The 24,785-nt window shown below is 44.1% G+C and overlaps 11 protein-coding genes across 11 annotated transcripts; 7 read left to right on the top strand and 4 right to left on the bottom strand.

Moving 5' to 3' along the window:
• Positions 1 to 253: 253 nt before the first annotated feature.
• Positions 254 to 3,571, bottom strand: TPS3 (trehalose 6-phosphate synthase/phosphatase complex subunit; the record flags this gene model as incomplete). The annotated part of the gene is made up of 1 exon (XM_002552375.1): positions 254 to 3,571. One exon carries the CDS (start codon positions 3,569 to 3,571, stop codon positions 254 to 256), a length of 3,318 nt encoding a protein of 1,105 aa, XP_002552421.1.
• A 260-nt stretch (positions 3,572 to 3,831) lies between these two features.
• KLTH0C04466g (putative endodeoxyribonuclease) lies at positions 3,832 to 4,767 on the top strand (the record flags this gene model as incomplete). Its single annotated transcript, XM_002552374.1, has 1 exon — positions 3,832 to 4,767. The coding sequence occupies one exon, from the start codon at positions 3,832 to 3,834 to the stop codon at positions 4,765 to 4,767; it is 936 nt and encodes a 311-aa protein (XP_002552420.1).
• Positions 4,768 to 4,849: 82 nt separating this feature from the next.
• SAP30 (Sap30p) lies at positions 4,850 to 5,362 on the top strand (the record flags this gene model as incomplete). Its single annotated transcript, XM_002552373.1, has 1 exon — positions 4,850 to 5,362. The coding sequence occupies one exon, from the start codon at positions 4,850 to 4,852 to the stop codon at positions 5,360 to 5,362; it is 513 nt and encodes a 170-aa protein (XP_002552419.1).
• An 846-nt stretch (positions 5,363 to 6,208) lies between these two features.
• KLTH0C04422g (KLTH0C04422p) lies at positions 6,209 to 7,015 on the top strand (the record flags this gene model as incomplete). Its single annotated transcript, XM_002552372.1, has 1 exon — positions 6,209 to 7,015. One exon carries the CDS (start codon positions 6,209 to 6,211, stop codon positions 7,013 to 7,015), a length of 807 nt encoding a protein of 268 aa, XP_002552418.1.
• A 1,955-nt stretch (positions 7,016 to 8,970) lies between these two features.
• Positions 8,971 to 9,555, top strand: KLTH0C04400g (KLTH0C04400p; the record flags this gene model as incomplete). The annotated part of the gene is made up of 1 exon (XM_002552371.1): positions 8,971 to 9,555. One exon carries the CDS (start codon positions 8,971 to 8,973, stop codon positions 9,553 to 9,555), a length of 585 nt encoding a protein of 194 aa, XP_002552417.1.
• Positions 9,556 to 9,696: 141 nt separating this feature from the next.
• Positions 9,697 to 11,202, bottom strand: CAC2 (Cac2p; the record flags this gene model as incomplete). Its single annotated transcript, XM_002552370.1, has 1 exon — positions 9,697 to 11,202. The coding sequence occupies one exon, from the start codon at positions 11,200 to 11,202 to the stop codon at positions 9,697 to 9,699; it is 1,506 nt and encodes a 501-aa protein (XP_002552416.1).
• A 643-nt stretch (positions 11,203 to 11,845) lies between these two features.
• KLTH0C04356g (uncharacterized protein) lies at positions 11,846 to 13,276 on the bottom strand (the record flags this gene model as incomplete). The annotated part of the gene is made up of 1 exon (XM_002552369.1): positions 11,846 to 13,276. The coding sequence occupies one exon, from the start codon at positions 13,274 to 13,276 to the stop codon at positions 11,846 to 11,848; it is 1,431 nt and encodes a 476-aa protein (XP_002552415.1).
• Positions 13,277 to 14,136: 860 nt separating this feature from the next.
• On the top strand, positions 14,137 to 16,836 carry RSN1 (Rsn1p; the record flags this gene model as incomplete). Its single annotated transcript, XM_002552368.1, has 1 exon — positions 14,137 to 16,836. The coding sequence occupies one exon, from the start codon at positions 14,137 to 14,139 to the stop codon at positions 16,834 to 16,836; it is 2,700 nt and encodes an 899-aa protein (XP_002552414.1).
• Positions 16,837 to 17,096: 260 nt separating this feature from the next.
• On the top strand, positions 17,097 to 18,014 carry PPA2 (inorganic diphosphatase PPA2; the record flags this gene model as incomplete). Its single annotated transcript, XM_002552367.1, has 1 exon — positions 17,097 to 18,014. The coding sequence occupies one exon, from the start codon at positions 17,097 to 17,099 to the stop codon at positions 18,012 to 18,014; it is 918 nt and encodes a 305-aa protein (XP_002552413.1).
• A 391-nt stretch (positions 18,015 to 18,405) lies between these two features.
• Positions 18,406 to 23,274, top strand: NUP188 (Nup188p; the record flags this gene model as incomplete). Its single annotated transcript, XM_002552366.1, has 1 exon — positions 18,406 to 23,274. One exon carries the CDS (start codon positions 18,406 to 18,408, stop codon positions 23,272 to 23,274), a length of 4,869 nt encoding a protein of 1,622 aa, XP_002552412.1.
• A 51-nt stretch (positions 23,275 to 23,325) lies between these two features.
• PRP24 (U6 snRNP complex subunit PRP24) lies at positions 23,326 to 24,678 on the bottom strand (the record flags this gene model as incomplete). Its single annotated transcript, XM_002552365.1, has 1 exon — positions 23,326 to 24,678. One exon carries the CDS (start codon positions 24,676 to 24,678, stop codon positions 23,326 to 23,328), a length of 1,353 nt encoding a protein of 450 aa, XP_002552411.1.
• Between the last annotated feature and the right edge of the window lie 107 nt (positions 24,679 to 24,785).

The following is a 24,785-nucleotide window of genomic DNA, read 5'->3' as shown; positions in this document are numbered from 1 at the left end:
AATGCAATCTGTTAGTGCAAGACTTTAACACATCTTGCGAGCACCACTTACAGGTTTTTTAAAATTTTTCGTCGTTCGTATATAATGTCATTGACAAATTTCAGTAAATAATCTATTGATGCGCTGAATCTTGACTGATATAAGCAAGGTTGCACAATCCCGGCGAATATTTCCCCGTTTAAACTTTTCTAAATGTTTATCTGCGGCTATTGTCGTCTCTATATTTCAAATGAGCTCATAAACGTAAATTTTTTCAGTTTTGGTGCGACTCAATTAGTTTCTCAAGCATACTAAACAGCTCGTTGAGACCCTCTACGTGATCCTTGGCATAGGTGGAGAGCGAGGAAATACCGTAGACTACACTGTAGCCCGTTTTAATAGATCTCTTTTTCGCCAGATCGTTAACGTAGTCGAACAATGGTTCAATTACAGGTGAGGAAGATCCTGTGATGGCTAGAAAGTCAACATGGGTGACATTCCTGCCAAGACTGAAGTACGAGCTGCCAGAGCTTTGAGCACCAGGCGATGTAACATCATTCGCCATGCCCTGAGACATCATAGGACTCAAAAGAGGAGAGTTCTCAACCGAGTGCTGAGGCGTGGTGTTTGTGGTAGAGCTGATGGAATTGAAATAGCCCATCAAAAATTGGACTGCTTTCAATGCAAGGCCAACCTGTTGAACAAACACAATGTTCTTGTGCAAATAAGCGTGAATACCTCTGTCGCCGAAGAGCGTGTTAATATGAGTGATAGCTTCACCAACCACTCCGCTAACGCGATCCTGATCTTCTGCATTTTCCGCGTGGAATCTGACAAGGGATTCACCAGCCTTGTAGTAGGAGCCAGGAAGCCTCTCAACCTTATCCTCGATAACTTTAATAACGTCGTCTTTCCACGAGTTGTCTTCGACTATGTTGAACCAATGGCCGTTTAGCCTAACAAACGCACCATTCTCAGCGACAAGGCCAACGTTAGGAGTACGCGTGTATAGTCTTTCCATCATGTTTCTTGAAAATGAACTGAATGCATAAACAATGTTAGTAGCACTCAGGTCTGAGAGAATTGAGATGATTCTGGCGGTAGGTGGTTCAGACAGTTTTAGAATAAAGACACGCTTCTTGGAAGATTTGTAAGAAGACAGCAAACTATCCAGGGACAAGTTGAATACCGTTGACCTTTCCTGGTTAAAGTCCCAGGAAGTGTTGATCTCTGAAAGTGAATGTTTAATCCAAAAATCTGAATCATTTCTCATAATGCTCTTATAGAGCTCTTTCCAGCGACGCCTCTTTTCCTCTGGTGACAAATCCAGTGCCGTTTTTATATCTTGAGCAATTTGTTTTGTGTCCCATGGATTGATGAGGAAGGCTCCGTCTTTCATGGTAGATGCACTACCAGTAAATTCTGAAAGCAAAAGAGGAGCATTTTTCTCTCTCGAGCATACAATAAATTCATGGCAAGTTAAATTCATTCCTTCTCTCATGGTTGTAATCAAGAACATGTCGGCTTCGCAATTCAAAGCCAGATATTGCGCAAATTCAAGGTCTTGATGGAGGAAGACAACAGGTTGCGAGACACTAATATCTGGCGATAACGCGTTTATCCTGTCAACTACTATCATGATTTCCCGCTCCAAATCCGGATCTTTATCTGATCCCAAGCAAATTTGAATCAAGACAACGCGAGAAACGTAGTCAGGGTTTGCGCGCAAAAAGCGCTCGTAAGCAAGTAGCTTCTTTCTCAGCCCCCTGATCCGATCGAACTGATCGCGCCCAATAATGAGCTTTTTTCCGGCCCATCTGCCACGAATTAGTTGCCGCCAATTCTGAACCTGCTCACTTCTTAATTCTGACTCCAAGATAAAAGCGTCAATCCCGATTGGCGCACTCCCGACTTCTATAACACGCCCTCTGTATTTGAGGGTTTTAGTATCAACGTCGGTCATCAACAATCTGTTTGCAGTCTGCAGGAAGTGACGCGCGTACTCTTCGGTTTGAAATCCCACGTAATTTGCGCCAACAATTCCATTCAAGATGCTTTCTCTTTGAGCAAAGCATCTGAAAACCTCACTACTTGGAAATGATACGTGCAAGAAAAATCCTATCTTAGCGTCTGGAATCTTTTGCCTAACCATACCCGGTACCAGCATCAGATGGTAGTCATGAATCCAGATAATATCTCCATCGTTATAGGTTTCGACGATTTTGTCAGCAAAGGACTGGTTCAAATCCTGATAGTAGTTCCACGAATGGTCCTCAAATGCCTTGGACTTAGGATTATCAGGAATTTGATAGTGTAAAGTGGGCCACAAGATCTGCTTACAGAAGTTTTTGTAGGCCCCCTTAAATGTTATGTCATCGGAAATAATTGCAACGGAGTTGTAATTCGATGACAGCTCATTGGAAACATCCTTCAAAACGTTACCTGGAACTGAATCGGTTGGAATGCCCATGGTACCAATCCACTTGACTGGCTCTGGGATTGTCTTTTCCGCAGCAGCAGTAGTAATAGCATTCTTCAGGCCACCGTTACCCTTTCCGGAGGCAACAATCTTCCAAGGGACTCTACCAAAGATGTTCTTCGAGCCCCGAAGCAAGGCGCTTCTTGTTCTAGCAGTGTTGGAATATCCGCCAAATTGAGGAACTCTTGACCTTTCGTCGCCTTCGTTGTCCGAAAGGAAATTGTCGCTATCGCTCTCCTCAATGACCTCATTTTTCAAGGCAGACGGCACTAACGCGTGCTTAGCCAAATGAGGTTGTGCCTTAAACTCCTTTGCTTCTACAGGAGGAGGTGACGCGTTTGAAGACTTCCTGTGCACTCTCCGCATTGCCGGCAGTGAGTATTGTTGTTGCTTAGCCTTAGGGAGGTCAACGACGCTTGAATTCAAGTCCGGAAGCTCTCTAGATTTTGGCGTGATGACAGTACCGGAAGGTTGTGAGGCCTGAGGCGGGGTATTTCCCTCGAAGGCCGCTGGTAGCACAGGGCTGGCACCACCACTCACAACATTCTGGTATAGTGATTTGTTGACATTTCTCAGAAGGTTTGCTGTGGGGTCGTGTGTGGGGACTGGACTAAAGATGGCTTCGGTACCCGGTGTTGACGTCGCGGAATAGTTTTTGCTCGAGGCTCCGCTCTGGTTGAGGTTAGCCAAAGGCGCAGCGCTGGAGTGAGACGAGAAAAACTCTTCAACTGACGTGTTCGCGTGATTGTGAATTGGGTTCACAGGCGTACCAGTTGCTCCTGTGTTGTGAGCATTGGCTGTCAAGTTTTCCATAAACTTTTCTGAAGAAATATCAGTCACAGGCCCTTTGGCTGGTGTTCCGTCCGCTTCGCGCGACACACCAGGGTTCGCATGCTCAGAGTCGCCCAGATCGGATCCAAGAAAGGGAGAATTCGAGTGTACCGAGTTTGCCCTATTCTTGCGCAGTGAATCACCACTTTCAGGGCCTGCATAGCTATTCGAAGGTAGCTTAACGGGCTGCGACTCGATCAAAGCCGCTGCGTCGCCTTCGGATGCATCGATCTCAAATTGTGGCTGGAATGGCAGAAACAGTGATACAACAATAACAACCATGCTGAATCAGTCCAACTTGGGCACGAATGTTAGGAGTAAAAAACGCCAAAGTATAGCTCCAAGCACTTTTAAACCTTTCTGCTATCTCGGAATCTGGTGATCTTGCTATAAGCAGAATAGTGCCCCCTTTTAAACTTTTGGAATTTAGAGAAACGAGCGTTTAGTACAAAATGACGATAGCAAAGATGCTTGTCCGGCGATTCTCGAAGAAGTGAAGGGGATACAGCCTCGGTGAGCATAACGAGTACTTGGCCGCGCTAATGGGAGCTCTATACGTAGACGCACACTGCCACGTCACAACGAGTGTCGAAAGACAAAATGTAGCGCTAAAAGTGCCAGAAGTTGCGATTGAGCGATGCTTTATGTCCAACAACACGTTCGATTGGCACCAGGTAAAATGTTTGGGTTCTAGCGACCAAAAGGGTCTCAGTTCGATCGGGTTTGGCGTGCATCCTTGGTACAGCCACTTATATTACACTGGCGAGGTGCCTGCCACAGCCCAAGGTCATTACCAACAGGTGCTTCAAGGTGGGAGCGCAGAGGAGCTGGAGCAGGTGATCGCGCAGTTACCGCCTCCAACCGGTCTCTCAGAATACATAGCGAATGAGTTCGATCCGGCGCGTGTGTGCTGTGTAGGTGAGATCGGACTCGACAAGCTGTTCCGGCTGCCTGGAAATGGATTCTATCAGGGCGACCAGCGCGCACCCCTAGGCCGGGTGCGCGTGAGAATAGAGCACCAAGTTCAAATCTTCAAGAAACTGTGTGCGCTGGCCGTAAAACATTCTTTACCGGTCTCAGTTCACTGCGTGAAATGCCCCAGCCTCATGTATGACCTGTGCAAGGAGCATCTGCTACCGCACGCAGGCGTCAAAATCTGCTTGCACTCATTCACAGGATCTCTAGAGACGCTTGAGAGTTTCTGGCTGGCCCAGTTCCCTCATGAAAGGCTGTTTGTTAGTGTGTCCCGTTACATTAATTTCAAAGCCGTCGAGTCGGGCCTCCAGCTGCTGCAGAAGCTGCCGCTCAAGTGTGTTCTCACAGAAACAGACTTCACCTGGGATACCACGGAACCGGACCGGCTTTTGCAAGAACTTGAATTCCTGGTTCAACAAGTTGCGGAAGCATATCAGCTGGACTCTCCCGAAGTTGCAAAGGGCGCTATTTATCAAAACTTTCAACGTTTCAAAGGCCATTAAATAATAAAGTAGAAAAATAATGGTTATAATTATCAACACACTACTATTTAACAGATAAGGAGAATTACCCAATATTTAAGCAATGCCTCCCAAGTCACACAACTCTAACTCGGAGTCGGAGTCTAGGACCAGAAGTGGTGCAGCCAACCACACTGGTGCGAACTCCTCCGCGGGCACAAGGAATAACGGCAAACAAAGACTCACGACCGCACAGCAGCAGTACCTACGGGATCTGATCAAAACGCATGTGCACAACAATCACCCGTGCAATTTCGAGAAGCCCCACCCTGTAGATTTCGAGGCCTACTCAGACGACTTTTTGCGTCGTTACAAGGACCATTTCCAGCTTCCGTTGGAGGACAACCTCTCATTGCCAGGATACCTTTTGGGCTCGAAGCTCGGAGAAAAGACGTACAGTTCGAAGCGCAATGCCCCGAACATACCGGACGCGCGAGTCACCAAGAAACAACTCGCCACAGAGGTTAAGCGGCATTTCATGTCCTACGGCGTCAAGGAGACAGAGTGCATCCCCGCTTTCATTTACAAAGTCAAGAATCAGAAGAGGAGGTTTAGAATGGAATTCAAACCTACATAGCATTGACTACAAACCGCAAAATCCGATTGCTAACTCTCTGTTCTGTAACGAAAGCACCGGCTTCTGACTGTAGGAGCGAGAATGCAGGACCACACATGCCACAAAGTGGGCTTCGAATAGAAACTTCATAATGTGGATTTTGCAGCTCCGAATTCGCAGTCCACGCTTTCCAGCAGTTGAGAAAGCCGCGCTTATTGGATAGCCCGATCATAACAATCTCCCGTAAAAGAAACAGATGCCGGTCCACTATTTTCTGTTAAGGTTTGTTTAATCAATAACGAGAAAATGTTGCCACTAGGACGGCACAGCTGCTAAGGATCAATGAGATTGGGTGGGCCGTTTTTTTCGGAACTCGTCTGTTGCTTGCAACGTTCCCGCCAGTGAGGGATAGGCTGTCGGACACTTTCGGCAGCTGCAAAAAATCTTCCACACTATGACCTTTCAAAATTCAGAAGATGGTGCTGGTACCTATCTGACTCCATAGAGCATAAAAGGTACGTGTACATGCGTCAAGGTATCATCTTGCTCTTCCACACGTGATCTATAAGCAAAAACCATTTTGAACTTTATCAGGTCGCCGTCATAGTTTTCTCAAAGAGTGACTAAACTTGATTCCCTGAAGCCTAATTGAAGCCTAATTGTTGCCCTACTCGGAACCTCCTTGATTCGGTTTTGAGGAAAGTTCTATAACATCGACAAGCGAATCTATAATTTACCGAAACACACGAACTTGAGTACTTTCATGAGTACAGAAATATTAACAAGATGACTATCATATTCTGACCAATATTTCAGAGTCACGAAATTGTGAGCTGCAACTTAGAATCAAACACAAGGCAACAAAATATGGTCGAATCCGTGCCTAAAGCATTGTCTAGTAACAGGCTGCTGCTTTCCCAAATTGCGAATGAACTGTGCGCATCATTAGCCAAACCTACGCTGGAGTTGATTGACATTCTAATTGAAGCGTTGATGTACCCTCGAGGCAACGGAAACTCGCTCATGGACTGGACGCTTGACGCCGAAAATCACTCCGTACTTGCAGAGAAACATCAGTACGTTCACGAAGATTTAGGTTATGGGTGTATTTTAGAATTGGTTCATGCGAGACAACTGCTGGCTAAGCTAAACACAAGGATGCCCACGCCATCGCCAGACTTTACAGTTACTCTACTAACGATATCGGAAGAAATACATGACGTGCTGGTGCATCTTTTGGCGCATCTGAAGGGCCAGGCAAATCGTTCTACGGAATCAGACCTTTACAAAAACATTGTACGAGAAAACTTACCGCATTTTCGCCACTCCTTCTGTAACTTCAACACTTTGGACAACATTTTACGTCAGTTGCGGGAATTCTCTGAAAATACAAGTAGCAGCAATGGTGAGGGTTTCCAAATCGCTCCTAAAACCATGGAAAGCATCAAAACGTTCTCTTCCGACAACTCGCATTGGTTTGAAGAGCTGATGCTGGGGTCGCAGGCGCTGAGAGAATATCTGCTTTTGCAAGACTACCATACAGACTATCTTGATAGAATCAATACTTCTAGTATACCAAGAGGCATTTCTTCCGAAATTCATTCATCAGATTTTGGTATTTTCCTGCAAGTGAGAAAGTCCAAGCTCAAGATTTCTCATCGTAAGGTGTTTTAATTAAGCACTTCCCAAGATCAAATTACCTTCTCTCTGCCTGAAATTGTGTTTCCAGAAGGCTAGACAACCTCAGATCTTGCCGCTCGTCACGTAAACAGAACAAAAGAATAGAAGATACTGATAGAATCCCATTTTTCTCTCGGCTGTGGTTTCAAATGTGAGCAAGCTACAGGCAAAAACAGGAGGGGTGTTTGAACTATGAGTACGCCGAAAGTATTTCTCATTTGTTCTCAGCATGAAAATTGTAAAAATGGGGCTCGAAAGCTTAAAGGTTGTCTCGTTGTCACTCTTTGAAGCTGGCTTTTCCTAAGTAGTTTCAGCATTACATGAAGGATTCCTTCATATGATTTTTTAAGATTGAAAATCGTTCATTGATTCTCATTAGCGTTTCCATTGTTAAAGGCCACATAAAGCGTTCACATTTGCGGGATAAATGCTATGTTTGAGATGAAAAAAAGCCAAAGCATCGCAAGAGCCGCAATACCATCCAGGATTATGACGCGAGGTCATTCAATTGATGTTCAGCCGCACTGCTCCTCCAGAAACTTCAAATCCTCTCTCACGAGAATCCGTCAAAAAGAAGATTCAAAGACATCTTTAACTCCCGATCTCTTGATGTGGGATTGTATTACTTTTTGAAATCGTTGCGTCCAACGCACGATTCGCGGGATCCAAACTCAGATATTAAAAACGAGCGTGAGCTCTTAGGCTTTCTTGTGGCAGGGCTTCCGCAACAAGTTTGACTCTTCTGTCTCCAGCATGATAAAGTCGAAGGCCTTAGTACAACTATGCTACCCAAAACGTCGATTAGACCAATTTGAGGCTTCACACGTGATAAAAAGTCTGTTATTGCCTCAGCAAGGCTCGAAGGAAACATTTGTGATTTTCTGTCGGCGGATGACATAAGTCTTTTCTTTTCAAGAAAGACTATTATGCCGATTTGATCCACGTTTCTTCCAGAATTGTATACTCAATCCCAGAGGACTTAGCATGCTATTCCGCACTTCAATTAATCAGTTTTCTTCAACCCACTATGCTATCAGGGATGTAGGTTGCATGGAGCTTGATGTATTAGATGAGAGAATGCTTACCAAATATTTACGGGTCGCCCAGAACATAATCACTTGAAGCTTGTTTCAAGTTGTGACACCTTAAGGTAAAATAATAAAATCTGACAAGAGCTCCGTTCCTACTCCAACAATAGAAATATGAATTATTGGGAAAAACCAAACCAACAATTTCCTGCCTTCTGATAATTGGCAACTGTTGTACCCGGGTATTGTTTTTCTTGAAGCAGGTTTTTAAATGTGATTACGTCAAAAGCGAAGTTATTCAAACCCCATGAATGGTATGAAGCGTGGCATCTTAATTATGGGCGAAGGCCAACAATTCATAGCATGTGACCTCCCCTGCAAGATGTCGTGGCTTGTCTTAGGCTTGAGCTTCTCAGGCACCGCAGTGTCAGAGTCTCAGGTTAGGAGTTCAAAACAATCAGAGTATCGCGATTTTGTAATAAAGTCCTAAGAAACATATCTTAATTTGAAAAAGCTTGATTTTATGTAACCTTTCCCGGCAGTGGCTCTTAGCCTAATGCTCTTCCTAGCATTCTATTCTGCATTGGCATCCCCAGTTTGAGAGAACCTTGAATTTATTTGTTTACAAGCTCGGAGGACCTGTCAGTCCGTAGACTAATTTAACAAAGTATCTCGGTTGAGCTAAGAAGTCTCCTAATCAGGCCATCCAACTGTGCGCCCTATCCTGAGGCGACAGCGTGAGATCACAAGCTGCCCTTAGTTGTCTGATGAGCTTTCCGTACACAGTTATTTTATTGCAAGTCAATCATCACACTCCGTACAAAATGTCATTCACTAATTAAGCGTGGTTGGGCTAGGTCAGATATCATTGACGTTGCAATACCCGATTTGAAAGTTAAGCCAGCACCACCAATACCCGCAATGGATTCATATTCGCTTACATTTTTTGTTATTGTAATCGCAACGTTCATTTCGGTGAAATGGCTCCTTAAGTCTGAGTCTCATCCTTCTGCGCAACGCGCAGAGGCCAGCGTTTCAGCTACCAGCTCATCCCGTTCAACTAACCAAAGCAGTTCTACAAGAAGGCGGAAGAGAAGAACTGTGACAGATAATATGATTGAGGTAGTACAGAGCCTAGCCCCCAATTTACACATAGAACAAATTCGGTACAATTTAGAACAAACTGGCTCAGTAGAAGAGACAGTTGAGGCGTTCCTTAGGGGAGACGAGTTCTCATTCCCGCCAGGTTACACTCCAGAGGTACCAGAGCCAACTAGCCACCAAAATACCAACGGTTCAGAAACTGCCGATCCCAGAAAAAAGAGCAATATCCACCCAGACAATCTATTGGCAAAGTACAAAGTTGATCCAAGCGAGGACATGAGCAATGTTGATTATCTTTCTCTCAGTATTGAAGAACGCAAGAGATTTTTGGTCTGGCAGGCAAGAAGGGACATGGCACGCACCCTGCAGCAAGACGAAACCCTTTCGGCGCTTCTCAAATAAAAGTTTCGCGCTGATCACATCATGGAAAGATTTTAAACGGGCTGTACGCGACTTGGTAGCAGTGCTACCCCCTCCTACTTTGGGTCTGCTAACCCCCCAAAACATCGCTCGAACCTGTTAACGTACCTATATATTTTTACTTTACAGAAGCAGCGTTGGCTTAACCCTGCGCTTAGTGGGTTTCGTTTCATCATGGCTATCACTAGGCTTTGAAATATTCGATACTTGCTGCACCTGCACTTTACTTTCGACTTGTGCAGAAGTTATTTGTTCCGAAGGATTTTTGTCTCTAGGTGAGGATTTCCTCTTGATGGGCAAGATATTTACAATAGACGGCTTTTTGATAGGTGCCGTTGAAATAGCCTCATTGGTTTGAATACCTTTTTGAACTTCATTATCGTATAGGTTCCCCAGCATTTCGTTTTTAAAAGAGATATAGGAGCAGAACCCGTCAGTCGATGAGATCATTAGCATCGCGCCGTCCTTGGACCACGACAGATCCGTTATAGGTGTGTAGTGTAGATTCCCCACTATGCAAACTGGTTTAGCGGTTTCCGTGTCATATATCAAAACCTCATCAGAAGTGGCAACAGCAAACAAAAGCTTATAAGGTAGTTTAACACATGGATGGTCCTGTTTAGAAAGCTGATAGAGATGAGGGTTGAATGAAATAACGAGGGCTGGCTTCTTCAAGAAGGGTATTACAAGGGACGGCCTATTGTTGTGTTTCTCCAAATAAGCCCTTGTAAAAAGATATACCGCATTAGCCAGCTCATCGTTACCATTGCCACTCTCAGATTGGCTATCGCAGTTTTTGAAAATTCCTGCTGGAACACATACTAGATTCCCACAAGGCGAAATCGCTAGTCTTCGAAAAAACGATGGCAATGTTTCGTTATGGAATAAAAATGCAGACTTGACATTGTCAAGTTCCAGCTCTGTAGAGTTTGGTGCTTTTCGGCAAGGCAGGTCACCCTTGGTTATTTTGCTGGAGAATTTCAAACCCGATATAGCACCACCGGCGTCTCGCACCAGCTTGTGTAAGTGGACTGACCGGTCCGCTGATTGGGACAGGATGAACTCGTTTTGAGGATCCCAAGCAACGCCCTGCACGTAATGATTGTGGTCAACAGCGGACGCAACACAGGAACCTTCATTGACATCAAACACGCGCACACTGTTATCCATAGACCCTGTTACGATGTAGTTATCGTCCGGGCTCCAACATAGATCGTAAATCTCAGAAGCTCCTCCCGTCGTTGCTGGCCGCAGGCGCTTCCATACGTGCCATGATTCTTTAAAATCTGCAAACTCCTCTTCATCAACTCCAAACTCTTTTGCCATGGAATCGTTTTTCTTCCATAGAAGAAGCTGTCCGTCGTCCCCAGCTGTAGCCAAAATGTCGTCTGTAGAGTTGAATCGCACAACATTGACTGCTTGTTCGTGCTGTGTAAGCGAAGAGAGAAAGTCGATGCTATCGACTCTGAAAGCGTTCCGCTCTTCGAAGTTCAGCTGCCACACTCGTATTTTATTGTCGCCTCCCGCAGTGACGAGCCTTCGAGCCTTCGGCGGCCCAGTCGACTGAAAACATAAACTATAAATTGGCTGGGATTCATGCCAGTATATTTGAAGGTTGGATGCCTCCATTGGCTCAGGTATCTGATTTCTTTGTAAGGTCTGATTTAGAGTACAATTTGAATTTTTGATGTCAACAACTACAGGCCATTGACAACAATTTCAGGGATTCCGGGAACAAAAAGAGGTACTAACATAAAAGTTAAAGCTGGCACGGACGCAAATCAAATACCAGTGTTTGGGCGTGTAAGGCAATTGGCGTTTTTCGTCATTCGAAATACAATAAAAGGATTCCCGCTTATTAGATAATCATTACAAGCCCTAGTGGCATCGCCAGATCTACAGCTGTTAAAGTTCTCATGTACGGCACTTATAAAAAATTTTATATAAGGCGCCAATAAATTATCCACACTTAAGAGCGATAATGTCCAAATGCAATTTATGGGATGAAGGCACTCATCCTGTAGAACAGAGGCCAAGAGTGAAGCGTCAGAGGACGCGCCTCGAGTATGCCATAATTACTCGAGGACTTTAATAAATAAGCCATCATTTAGCACATCAGTCAAATTCCCGATACGATTGTTCAATATTGTATTGGAGCCGTTATTGTGCTTATATGAAACGTTTAAACTGAATGGATACAATCCATTTTATGGAAGCTGCCCCTCTATTTCGTCGACTTAAGAAGCGAGATTTCAGGCATCATCCCAACATTTTATTGACGCATCTTGAAAGTAGTTTGTTTCTTGGATCTTTTGGGCTTTTTGCCCATCACTGCAGTGATAACAAACTCGTATCCGAAGTTTGTCTCGATGGTAGTGTCGTCGTTATCTAGCGCTGTCCATTGAAATTGGTCGTCATCATACAGTTCGCTCGCAGTCTCACTTTCTTGGTCGGCCGCGGCAGTGACAGCAAGCCGTAGCGCAGGAAAGTCTGAGTATACGAAGCGAGAAGACGGCACAGGTTCTGCATCGTATACAAATATGCCTCGAGCGCTCCTCCCAAATCTAGTAAGTCTAAATTGGATTCTTGGATCTTCCTTACCGCTATTCATGAGGCTCATTGTTGTTTCGATTGTTTCTTCTGTGGGCTCTTCATGAGAGCCTTCCAGCACCATGGTTGCAACCTTCTGTGAGGTTATGGTCCCATGGGGGGTACAAGGGATGAACTTTGCTGTAAAATGGGTTCTATCATTGAATAGTTCCTTCATATGCCCAAATTTGCGCATTGTCAGCTTCAGTACTTTTTGGCGTGACAAAGTTGTCAGAATGTAGGCGGCGCCCAGCCGCTTTTCTTTGACATACATCTTGCCCATATAGAAGCTTCCAGTTTTGCTCTCCTGCTGTTGATATATGCATTTAGTGACCGCAGCATTGTGCTCATCAAAGATCGTCGTGATGGTCGAACGCTCGCGCGGCGGATTCAGGTACTTGATTAACCCGGCAACGTGTATAAGGTTAAACTGCAGTGAAGGGCGTAAGGCCTCCACAAATTCATTCAAGAACTTTTTGAATCCTTGTAGCTGGCGGACCCTGTCATCGTAAATGGTTATCTCATCGCAATTGTTGTAATGCTTTAACAAGTCCGTCAGGCAAGTGGTCTTGTACAACATGGTGGTCTCAAAGTTAGGTTTTTTCAGAAAGACACCATTGAAATGCAGTTTTTTGGGGCCAAAGACCGGCTGTTCAAGAACGCAACTCAGTGCGCTTTGGAAAAGCAGCTCTTTGCGGCCGGTCATCAGAATGGATAGCGTGTGCGGGTCCTGCTGCGAAAGCCTGGTTAGCTCAACGACATCCTTATTCCAGTATGTTGCGTCGACCTCATCGGTATCAGTGCCTGCGTTCTTCTTCGCGGCTATCCACTCATCAATTGATTCTTGCAGAAACCGTTTTTCGCTCCACCACCCGCCGTTGCTCAGCTTGTTTGGGTCGGTTAGCACATTGATCATAAAGGAAGACAGCAAGTTAGGATTAGGGGCGGGCGATTTGAAAAGGGTATTGTCGAAGTCATAGATGTCGATTCTGCGTATTTCATGTTTTTTTACCGTCTTTGGAGGATCCAAGAACTCTGCACAGCTGTTCCACTGAAACAGAGGGCGGTGGTCAATTTGAACCCAAGTCTCGTCCTGTGGTGAAATATTCGTCATAGGCAGCTACAGAAGAACATTCAGGGGCCTCGGAGAATGCGGAAGGCTCTAATTTCACTTCTCGATGTTTTACTCATGGAATTGTGACAGATCATAGATCTCGTATCAAAAGAGACATATAATTGCAATTGGCCCGAAATAAAACAGTCGCATCACGAGATAGTTCACTGACAAGAAATAGAGAATTGAATAGCTTCTGTCCACGATATAAATGAAAATTAAATTAAGTCACGGAGTAGGTGCTATGAATCATTCCGCGTAGGGCACAAATATCCAAACAAGCCACTATTTGACCTTCGAAGAACTACTAAAATAAACGTTCACACTTTGTGACTGTCCGGGCCTCCTACAGGGTTCGCACTGACCTAACGCGCCAAAATCTTTTAGATCACAGAAAGCGATCTGCGCAGCGCGCTTTCTATCAAAACCCCTTTTCCGGCACTCCGCGAAGTTGCCGCCATTCACTATGTCCTACACGCTTTCGGGTTAAAGTCCAGGCCTCTTGAGACCTTGGGCACATACTTCCTTATCAACGTAAAGAAGGACCGTTCTCGTGTTTTCAGCGCGTCTTTATCAGCGGTGCTAGGCGCCCTCAAACAAACTTCAGCGTGCTCTTTCTTGCATAGTACGAGAACCGTCGTTCCCAAGGGAATTTCGGGCAGGCGATTCCTTGCCAGAATTTAGCTCAGAAAGCCAAGCTCGCAACGAGCCGAATGCATGCACTATGCGCTTCCACGTGACCTAGAGAATGTGGTAAGCATGCAAAGAAAAATACACCGTCTCTTCAAAACCCGTAGAAAAATCAACACAAGATTTGATCTTCATCACTTTTCTCCCATAGCAGCCATCGTGTGCCAGCAATGACAACGACTACAACGACGACGTCGACGTCGGGTGTCGTCTCGTCCCTTGTCTTTAACTTAGCACTTTTTGGGGGTTTCGTGGCTGCTTTTGTGATTCTGAGGCTGAAGCTGAAACGGATCTACGAACCAAAATCCAGTTTTGATTTGATCAACGAAGAAAAAAAACCAGAACCTTTGCCGCGTGGTATTTGGCAGTGGTTTCTTCCACTCGTTAAGAAGTCGGACAACTTTGTGATTCAGCAAGCGGGCCTTGATGGCTACTTTTTCATCCGCTATCTCTTCATCTTGGCTTCTTTCTTCGCGACGATTTCGCTTCTAGTTTTGCCCATATTACTGCCTATTAATGCCGCTAACGGAAGAGAAAAATCTGGACTCGAAATGTTAGCCTACAATAACGTGGATGACGCTCACAGAAGCCGTTACTATGCACACGTATTTGTAGGATGGGTTTTTTACTGGGGATTCCTATTTGTGGTTTACCGTGAGCTGGTTTATTACACCTCGTTGAGACAAGCTGTGCTGTCTTCCCCTCGCTACGCGAAGAAGCTCTCGTCTCGTACAGTTTTGTTTCAGTCCGTACCACGCCAGTACTTGGTCGAGAGCGAATTTTCTAAGCTTTTTGATGGCGTGCGTAATGTGTGGATTGCCCGTGGCGCGGGAGATTTGGGCTCGAAAGTGAATGAACGTAACAAAATGGCAATGAAATTGGAAGCTGCAGAAACCGTCTATTTGAAAACAGCGGTGAAGAACATCGCCAAGCTGAAAAAGAAGAACCCTGACTTCAAACCCACTAGTAACATCTCCGATTATGTTCCACAAAAAAAAAGACCACAACATAGGCTGAAATTCTTGATTGGCAAGAAAGTTGACACTATTGACTACCTCAAAGAAGAGCTACCCAAGCTGAATGAGGAAATAAAGGATTTGCAGAGAGGCCATATGGAACATGCTCCCTTCAACTCTGTTTTTGTGGAATTTGACTCTCAACACTCTGCCCAAATTGCATCCCAAAGTATTATACATCACGAACCCTTGGCAATGGTTCCGTCCTACATAGGGATTGCTCCGAAGGATGTTCTTTGGTTCAATATGAGGATGCACTGGTTTGAAAGAGCACTCAGGAAATATGGCGCTTTGAGTTTCATCATTGCTCTAGTGGTATTATGGGCGTTCCCAGTCGCGTTTGTCGGCGCAATTTCGAATATTCAGAATTTAACCAATACACTTACTTGGCTAAGGTTTATTTACAAACTGCCCAAAAAGCTTCTCGGTATTTTAACTTCTGTGGCACCCACCGTTGCATTAGCCGTTTTAATGATGCTCTTACCAATCGTCATCAGGAAAATGGCCCTGGTTGCGGGCGCGCCCTCTGTCCAACTTGTCGAGGCCTTCACTCAACAAGCTTTTTTTGCCTTCCAGGTTATTCAAGTGTTTTTAGTCACAACTCTTGCGTCATCAGCTACTGCAGCTGTTACTCAGATTATTGAAAATCCCTCAAGCGCAATGAGCTTACTGTCAAAAAATCTTCCATTATCTTCCAATTTCTACATCTCTTACATTATCCTTCAAGGTCTATCTGTGTCGTCAGGTGCCCTTTTGCAGCTAGTTGCCTTGATTATGTTCTATATTCTAAGCTTCCTGTTGGACAACACTGCAAGGAAAAAATGGAACCGATTTGTCAACTTAGGCTCCATGGCCTGGGGTACCACATACCCTGTGTACACCAATTTGGCGGTGATTGTGTTCTCGTATGCTATCATTGCCCCCATCATTTTGGTTTTCGCAGCAGTTGCATTTTTTTTGCTTTATGTGGCCTACTTGTACAATTTGACTTACGTTTTCCAGGAATCCCCAGACTCAAGAGGCATTCACTATCCCAGGGCTCTTTTTCAAACATTCGTGGGCCTATACATTGGCCAGATATGTCTCCTCGGGCTTTTCGTCGTTGGAAAAGGTTGGGGTCCAATTGTTTTACAGGCTATATGCCTTGGTGTCACAACATTTGTTCACCTGAACTTCAACACCGCTTTCGACACGTTGATGGCACATGTACCTGTGGACACTATGAAACCTTTAGATGGCGTCTCAAATACGCCCTCATTTTCCAACAACAAGACTCGCAGTCTAGAAAAAGACGAAATCCAGGAGCTTCCCCACTTTCCCATAAAAAAATATCAGCCTCGGGTCTCTACTTCCATTGATCAAAAAACTATGAGCGTAAAGAGCGAAAACACCATTGAGTACAACGGAAACATAGCATATGACAATGAAAACAATTTAGCTACAGTTCCACTCCTGGCGGATGGCGAGTCAGTTGACATGCCCGCTGCACCATTTTGGAAACGTTATTTCCAACCTCACATATACCTATCTTACAAAGCCGTCAAGCATGTCCTCCCCGAGATTTACGGCCTTCCTGAACCAATTCCAGAAGTTGAAAAAGACAATCAAAAACATGCATACGACTACCCAGCGGTTAGCGCAAAATGTCCTTACTTGTGGATTCCCCGTGATCCATACGGGTTTTCTACTATTGAGATTTCTAACTTGCAATCAACCGTTGACATCACTGACCAGGGCGCCTATTTGAGCGAGGAAGGGCACGTTCTCTGGGAAGGTGCACCTCCTTCTCTTGATGATTCGGAACGCAAGTATGATAATCCCTTCAGGGAAGAGGACGAAGATGAATTCGAGTAATTCGCCTCGCCTTGACTGGTTCATTCTTGCTTGTGAATCTGCAATTTAATACATAATATTACTTAACGCTTTTGCAGGTTTATATATAAACACTTATATAGAAACAACGTATCGTTATGGACTCGATTGAGTTCTTTTGATTCCTGCGGATCGAGATTCCCCCACTTTATTCAAAATCTTAATTTTATGCAAAATATATATCTAAGGCCTGCTAATTCGAGCACATAACAGGAATCAATTGCAGGTATTACAAACTCACCATGATCAGGTCGATCAACGCTGTCAAAGCACCACTTAGGAGACTTCTGATGACAAAGTCTCATTTGGAAGTCCCTTCATATGGCAAGGTCATTCAGGGCAGCAAGTATACTCCCGAATATGCTCAGTATCTGAGACTCCCCAATGGTGAAGTTGGCTCGTTTTTCCATGATGTGCCTTTAGACCTTGACCGCGAACAGCAAACCGTAAACATGGTGGTTGAAATTTCACGTTGGACTAATGCCAAGTTTGAAATTTCTCGCAACCGCCCATTCAACCCCATAATACAAGATCAAAAAAATGGCAAGGTAAGATTTGTCGACAACATTTTCCCCTCGCATGGGTTCATACATAACTATGGCGCAATCCCACAAACTTGGGAAGACCCTACAGTTGAAAGCTCTCACGAGGGGGTTCGCGGAATCAAAGGTGACAACGACCCTTTGGACTGTTGTGAGATTGGGTCTTCGGTTCTCTCCATGGGTGATGTTAAGAAAGTTAAAATTCTAGGATCTTTAGCCTTGATAGACAATGGTGAGCTAGACTGGAAAGTCCTGGTGATTGATGTTAACGACCCGCTGGCATCGAAGATAAACAACATTGACGATATTGAAATTCACTTTCCCAACCTCCTTGAAGCAACTAGGAACTGGTTTAGAGACTATAAAATACCCACTGGCAAACCACCAAATGAGTTCGCCTTTGATGGCCAATATCGTGGGCTTACGGAGACCATGAACGTCATCCAAGAGTGCCATGGCTCATGGAGAAAGCTTTTGAGAGATTCAGAAACTAACGACAGTTTACCACAAATTGTTCGCGCTGGATCCGGGGTTGTGATCAAGCCTGAGGAATTGCCTGACGCCCCAGTCCCTAAAGCGGTGGGCACTTGGCACTTTATTAAGAAGGAGAAAGATTAAATGACGAGCGGCGTGAACTATATACACAAATATTGTTGAAGCTCTTGATGGTCATTTTTTATAGTAGTCTCTTGTCTTATTTATGTTTGCTTTTGCCCAGAGCCGAGGGCAACATGAAGCGCGGGCTTTAAGCCAAATACGCGCGCCTTTGAAGAGCGTCGGCTGTCATTTTAGAAGGCTAGCATTAAAGCTCGAAGGAAGCACTATTAGTAGTTTTCCCCATATGATGACTGTGTACGATTTTTGTTGTATTGACTGAAAATTTTGGGCAAATTGAAAGCTATTCCAAAGTATACAAACAAAGCCGACGAGGCTCTTGTTCTGTCCCTCACTATCCTGAAGAACAATTGCTTCTCCATTCGCAGCTTATTAGAATAACTGATCCTCTGAGATGTGCATATCGCATCTGTGCTTCTCTAGCGTTTGCGACTTTATCAAATCATATAAAGAATCTTCTCAAGATTCGCCAGAGGTATTTGAACTTCTATCAAAATTCCTCAAGGATAACAAACCTTTACTGCTCGAGCCTGCTAAATTTAATGAGCTTGGGGCTGAGGTACCCAGCAAGACCACACCGTTGGTAATAGGAAGTGCCAAATACAACATATCAGTAGAGAATTGGAAAGATGCCTCACGCCTATCAAGAGCCCTCAATGTTAGCTACGAGCAAAGCCTTCGAATTGTTGCGCAATCAGATGCACGGAGTTGCCTGGAAAAGGACCGCATGTTTCTGTATGCTCAAAGAATTCTACAAGAGCGTAATGCAATTGTGGATGCAGCGTTTCTGATTCTAAACTGGGATTGCAAATATGTTCCCGCCAAGGAAGATCTCATCAGCACCATATCAATCGAAAAGACAACGCTATGTTCGCACCTTATCAGTCTTCTTTCTGACGTGGCTGCTAACTTTGGGTCTCTAGATAAAAACAACAGTATATGGTCGCAGCCACTGCAAGATCTCAAAGACTGCCAGGATGTCTTTTATGCTATTCGCATTATGGAACTACTTACGTTGCTGATTATGAATTCGGACACGCCTGTAGGAATAGTTTCCTCGTGGTGTTCAGTTCTCAAGACAACTAATTACTTTCAATGTTTTTCAGAAGTTGCTACTATGCCTAGAGAGGTCCCTGACAAGCTAGAGGCACTGGCTACCATCAACACAGTATTAATGCTCGGGTTCGATGTCTCAACCTTTACAATTAAGGTTGAATCGCCATTTTTTAACGACCCAGAGTGCTTCAAAACTGTCAATAAAACTCTACTAGATCAGCCCAGCAGTGCCATAATACTGTATTATTGGTCTTTTGTCCTATCACTGAAATCATATCTATTCGAAGAGTACCCTGAGAAGAATGCGAAGTTCTTGGACAACGTTTTCGGAACCGTCCCAGTCTCTCACTTGATTTCATTGATGGTAAAAAGATCGGAAGAACTAGATGTTCTAGCTTCCTTCACAAAGTTTTCAGGTTGCCTTGAACAAGATAAACTTTGGTCAGTCACTTTGTCATCGTTAATGGCGTTGTCACTAAACTTCATCAACATTACACCACAGGCAGCAAAAACTGTCAAAGAGTTATTGACAAAAAACCCACGTTCTTTCGTGGAGAAGTTTCTGACAAATAATGAAGTTGAGAAGAAAGTCGCTCTTTTGAGAGCCAAAGTTCCTTTACTTGAGGAGGGTCTTTTGCCACTTATTCATTTCTCAACTGTACATCCAGATTTCGCAAACTTCGAGTGGAAAGAACTTAATACGTACACTGAGAAACTAAGGCTTTCTAGCCTGTCGTATGATCTAGCTGATTTGCCCGGTCCAACTTCAGAGAGTTCCGATATCATAGTTTTAAAACAAGAGCTGTTAGTAAAACCTCCACTTGAATCTCAAAGCAATGTTATGATGCCAATCCCTAAAGAAACGAGGGGCAAAATTATTCCGATCACCTCAACTGCCGAAGACGCAGTAGTGTTCATGCACGACTATAATGGCTGGTCTCTTCTCGGCAGAATCCTCCAAAATATCTGTGACACATACACTCAGTCAGAGGAGGATGAGGCCAAAAGGGAAAAATCAGAGTTGGCGGTTGCTATAATTGACTTAGTTGCTAATACAATGGGTGCTGAAACACCAATTGAAAGATCCACAGAAATTCTACAACACTTATCCGGATATGTCGAAGACGACGATATCATCTCCGTCCTATTCAAACTATTCGAATTAGCGCTACACTCTCGAAACCTTCCAATAATAAACGCGGGTTTGAATTTAATGATCGAACTTACGCCAAATTTTTCTCATTTTGTGTGGACTCACCTTGCAAGATCTTATCTGATTGACCGTAATGGTAAAGAGGGACTGGCGATATCTATTTTGGGGAACATAGAAAGAACGTCAGGGGTTTTTCAGTCTAGTATTCTCTTGATAAAGCTGGCTAGTTGCTTAGTATCCGAGTCCCTTACAGCAACTGACATTTTCCCGGAGCGCATGAAAAAAGAGATACTAGGGCACTTGATGGCACACTTAATCAACATATATGAAGGGTTTCAATTTCAAACTTACACAATGCAATGGCAGTATTTGGAAATTGGCTTACAGCTCACCTCATTAATCTCTAAAGTGTTGTTCGCAGTTTATGGGGTTGATTTTACTACGTCGCCTAGTAAAAAAGTTACTGGAGTTTTAGCGGACGCCGCCCAGATCGCAGTTGGCGCCTTTTTGGGCGCAAGTACCTCAGAAATGAGGGCGGCAAATTCACTCATAACAATTGTTACTTTTGCGAAAAACACGAATGTCCCCCTTCATAGAGGTCTGCCATTCGGTGAGATGAGGCACTCTCTTATTGATCAGAGCTTCGAGCTTGCAAACCTTCTCATTTCAGTCAGGTCCTTGCTCCATCTTCCACCATCTTCGTTGGAGAGATCATTTTTTATTCATTCCGCAACCTTAGTGGATATTTATGCTTCACATCTCGGACTGCGCGTTGAAGTGATAAAACTTTTAACTCATCTGGTGAGAGCGCCTTTTGATACTGATGCGCCATCCTTGTTGGCATATCTCGGAGACGATCACTCAAAGATGTTACTCAACTGCATCGCTTATGATTTGAAAGCACCGCTCTTAAATCAAAAGCTGTCAAAAAGCCTTTACAGCTTTTTCTCTGCCATCATGGAAGGAAAGCAAGATGGCTTGGCCATTTTATTTCTAACAGGGAAGCTGATAACCCTCAATAAAGGAGAAGAGTTAGAGGCTAAAAACATGAATGCCTCAAATTCGATTCTAACTATTCTCAAAAATAACGCATTGAAGTTGGACGACCTTCCCGAGGCTGTTAACTCCCACTTGCTAGATGCCATCGCTTATGCATGTAATTCGTGGACAGCCGCAAGAACTTCTGAGAACGACGAGGACTTTATACGCATACTTGTCAGGCGCCTTGAGTTGTTCCAACCTCATCCAGTTGACAGTTCAGATTCCATTGAAAAAGTAATATCGCTATCAAATCAGTATAAAGTCATTTCAAGGATTGCTGAGATCCTCGCTCTCTCACTTTTCACGTCAACTGCCAACAATGAGATAATTATGAAAGCCCTTAATAGGCCTGAATTGGCCTCCACTGTGAAATCCGTTTTCCATATCGATGGCTACAACACCAAGCTGCAATCTGGCTTGCAAGAAAAATTTAGGGCCCGCTGGCCTCAGCTTGAACTTTACATGTTCACTTCATCGCCGCTTCTCAAATCCAACAACTCCTTTCACACAAGTATCTTTGATATTCCCTTGATGGACCAATATTTTGAGCAGGATGAAAATTGGAGCGGTGGGGAAGGCTTAGTTGGGTTTCGGTCTGAAGTTATAGCAGCTTCCGTTAATCTTCAGTTTGTCACATATCAAATTTCTGCCGCGAAATCTTGGGGAGCCTTACTGACGTCCTTTATCAAGAAAACACCCACTCCTCTATCAGAGACATATGTTGATATCGCGGAATACCTGCTTCAAGCTAATCCTGTTATTGGCGCCGACCCTTCTATTTTCAAGGAAGTTTACCTGGCTCGCATTGAATTGGCCTTCTACATTTTGTATTCATTTGCGAAAACAAAGAAAAGCGTACCTGATAGCAAACTAACTAGCCTGCTGTTGGGTGCTACCGATACGATAAAGTCAAAAGAGGTGGCTTTCTTGCAAAGCGTGGTAAACCCAGTCAGGTGTTCATACTATAGGCCGCTTATTCGGAGCATCTTGATTATTTTTTCACTGGTCAAAAACAAAACAATTTTTGTGGAATCGCTATCTGATCACATTCTAGAATATTTTGAATTGACCTTTGGTAAAGGTGTTAACTTGGTGCTGTCCAGCCTTCTATCAGAAATCAACACGTTTGTGTCTCATGGGAAGAAACCTGTTATAGTCAATCTTGCTGACAAGATCCAAGATTTATTTCTGCTACTGTCAACCTTTACCAAAATCAAAGACCTTCACCCGCCAAGTAGCTTCGAAATGGTCATGGCGTCCTCCCTGAACGAGGTAGGCACTATAAAGACCATTTTGAACCTATATTCGAGTTCGCATCTGTTGGATTTTGAAAAAGAGCCGGTTCTTTGTGATCTTTCTTTAACTTTCATTACAGAACTTTGTTCGGTTGAAAGTGTCGCAGAAAAGATGATCAACAACGGCCTCTTTTCTGTGTTACTGGAGAGTCCAATTTCCGTTGCCATTCAGCAAGGAAAAATAACCCCTCAACACCAGCCACGTCTGCATACAATTTGGTCAGACGGCCTCTTAACAATAGTGCTACAGCTATTGAGCAAGTTCGGTAAAAGGGTCTTGCCTGAGTGCTGTCTTTTTGTGTCATATTTCTCACAACAAATCAGCAGCGCAATCGCTAGTTGGTCCGATCAATCGTTGGCGGTCTCTACTGCTGTTATTAAAGAGACTTCTCAGCTGATAATGTTACAGCAGCTTTTCAATGCTCTGGACTATCAAGAGTATTTGACCGATTCGAATATGAGGACTAAGGTGGTGGATAATACTGAGATCATCGAACTATTCTTTGGCTTAGACACGGATGCAGAAAAGAGAGAATTGAGCGCGTCTTTCAGACACTTGCTAACTCACCCAAAGTACTTGAATTCAAGGATTGTTCCTACCACATTGGAGGAGCATCGGCTGTTAGAGAGCGAGGACACAAGATCACAATTTGTGAAGCGTATCGTGTTAGGCATTAAAGATCTTCAAGAAGGACTATTTGCAGGGGACGCCTGCTGAGAGAATATTATAGCAGACATTTAATTTAGGTAATTGTGAGCTACTAAGTAATTAGGCACCTAAAAATAACTTCCGAAAGTCTTCGTTGTTCATCTTTTTTTCCCCCTCGAGAGGCGGCGCACTCCTGGTAATTTCGATGTCTTTTGAGTCTTCGTGAGTTCTCTGTTTGGTACTGCTCCTACCGTACCGGGCATGGACTTGTCTCTGTAACTCTTTGGGTGAGCAGCACATGATCGTTCTTTTGTTAAAAAGTGATCCATGAATGGATAACGATATTTTTGCAGCTATAGGCCCACTTCTGGCAACGACCAGCGCGCCTTCGTGGTCTGGAACAAGGTAAATTTTTTTGATATCCTCTTTCTTAACTTTCGCTTGCTCGACTATAAAGCAACGAATTTGGGGCGTGGGAATTTTGTCGCTCAAAGGATATATGCCTAGAACACTTCCATCTTGATTCTTGCTGGCCATAATATGCTTCACCTTTTGACGCTCAAGATATGGCCTCCTGTCAGCCAAAGTGACATCAAGAATTCTATTGTCAATCTCGGTTCCGTTCAACGACAATGAAGAGCGAGCGCAGCTAGCGTCCGAGAAAGTAATAAACGCAAAACCTTCATTCAACCTTTCCTTGGTTTCACCTTTGGTGTCTATTTCCCCATGCTTGTTTTCGCGAGTACGGGGAAGGTTTATTTGTTCAACGTGGCCAAACTTCGCAAATATCGCAGAAAGAGCTGCTTCGTTAGTGTTATAGTTCAAGTTCCTTACAAGGACTTGTCTCCGCTCTATAACGGCTTTATCGGTTCTTGCTGCTGCATTTGAAGGCTGAGATAGTTTGACTATCATTTTGTAGTTTTCAATCTCAACACCATCTAACTTTTCCAAGGCAAGCGAGGCTTCCTGTTTAGAGGCCATGTCAATGTAAGCGAATCTCCTACGGGAGTCGAACCTTAAAGAAGGCAGGCGCACACTCAATACAGTCCCTCCAAATTGGCCGAAAAGCTGCATAAGCTTTCCCTGATCATATGTTGGTGGGAAGTTCGTTGCCCAAAGCGTTGACTTACTAAGCTCTTCAACTTCGATCTCATTTCCGCCCAAGACTTTTCCTGACTTGGTTAAAGCTGAAAGGACGTCACTATAATTCTCGAACTCAATCCTCGCAACCTTACATTGCCCATCGGTGGACGTATGCACATCTACGTGTCCCACTTTCCCACAACTATTAAATAGCTTTCGTACCTTGTGAAAGTTGTAGCTTTGGGGTAAATTGCGTACGATAACTGTTGTATACTCACGATATTTTTTGGGCTCTGCTCGTGGTTTCTTTTCAGTGCTTGTCTCGTCTGTATTTGAGGCGTCTGACAGCCTTCTCTTCAACTGAGGTTCAGTAAGTTCATCAGCACTCATTTTTAGTTTAGCCCTCACTTGTGGCTCGTGAGGAGGATACAATAGCGAAGAATGAGCCTGCTTGTGCGTATAAGTTTCAAAGACTAAGGTGCTGAGTTTGCGAGGGT

The sequence above is a fragment of the Lachancea thermotolerans genome (assembly GCF_000142805.1).
Source record: "Lachancea thermotolerans CBS 6340 chromosome C complete sequence".
Taxonomy (NCBI): domain Eukaryota; kingdom Fungi; phylum Ascomycota; class Saccharomycetes; order Saccharomycetales; family Saccharomycetaceae; genus Lachancea; species Lachancea thermotolerans.
This window is presented reverse-complemented; position numbering and strand designations above follow the sequence as displayed.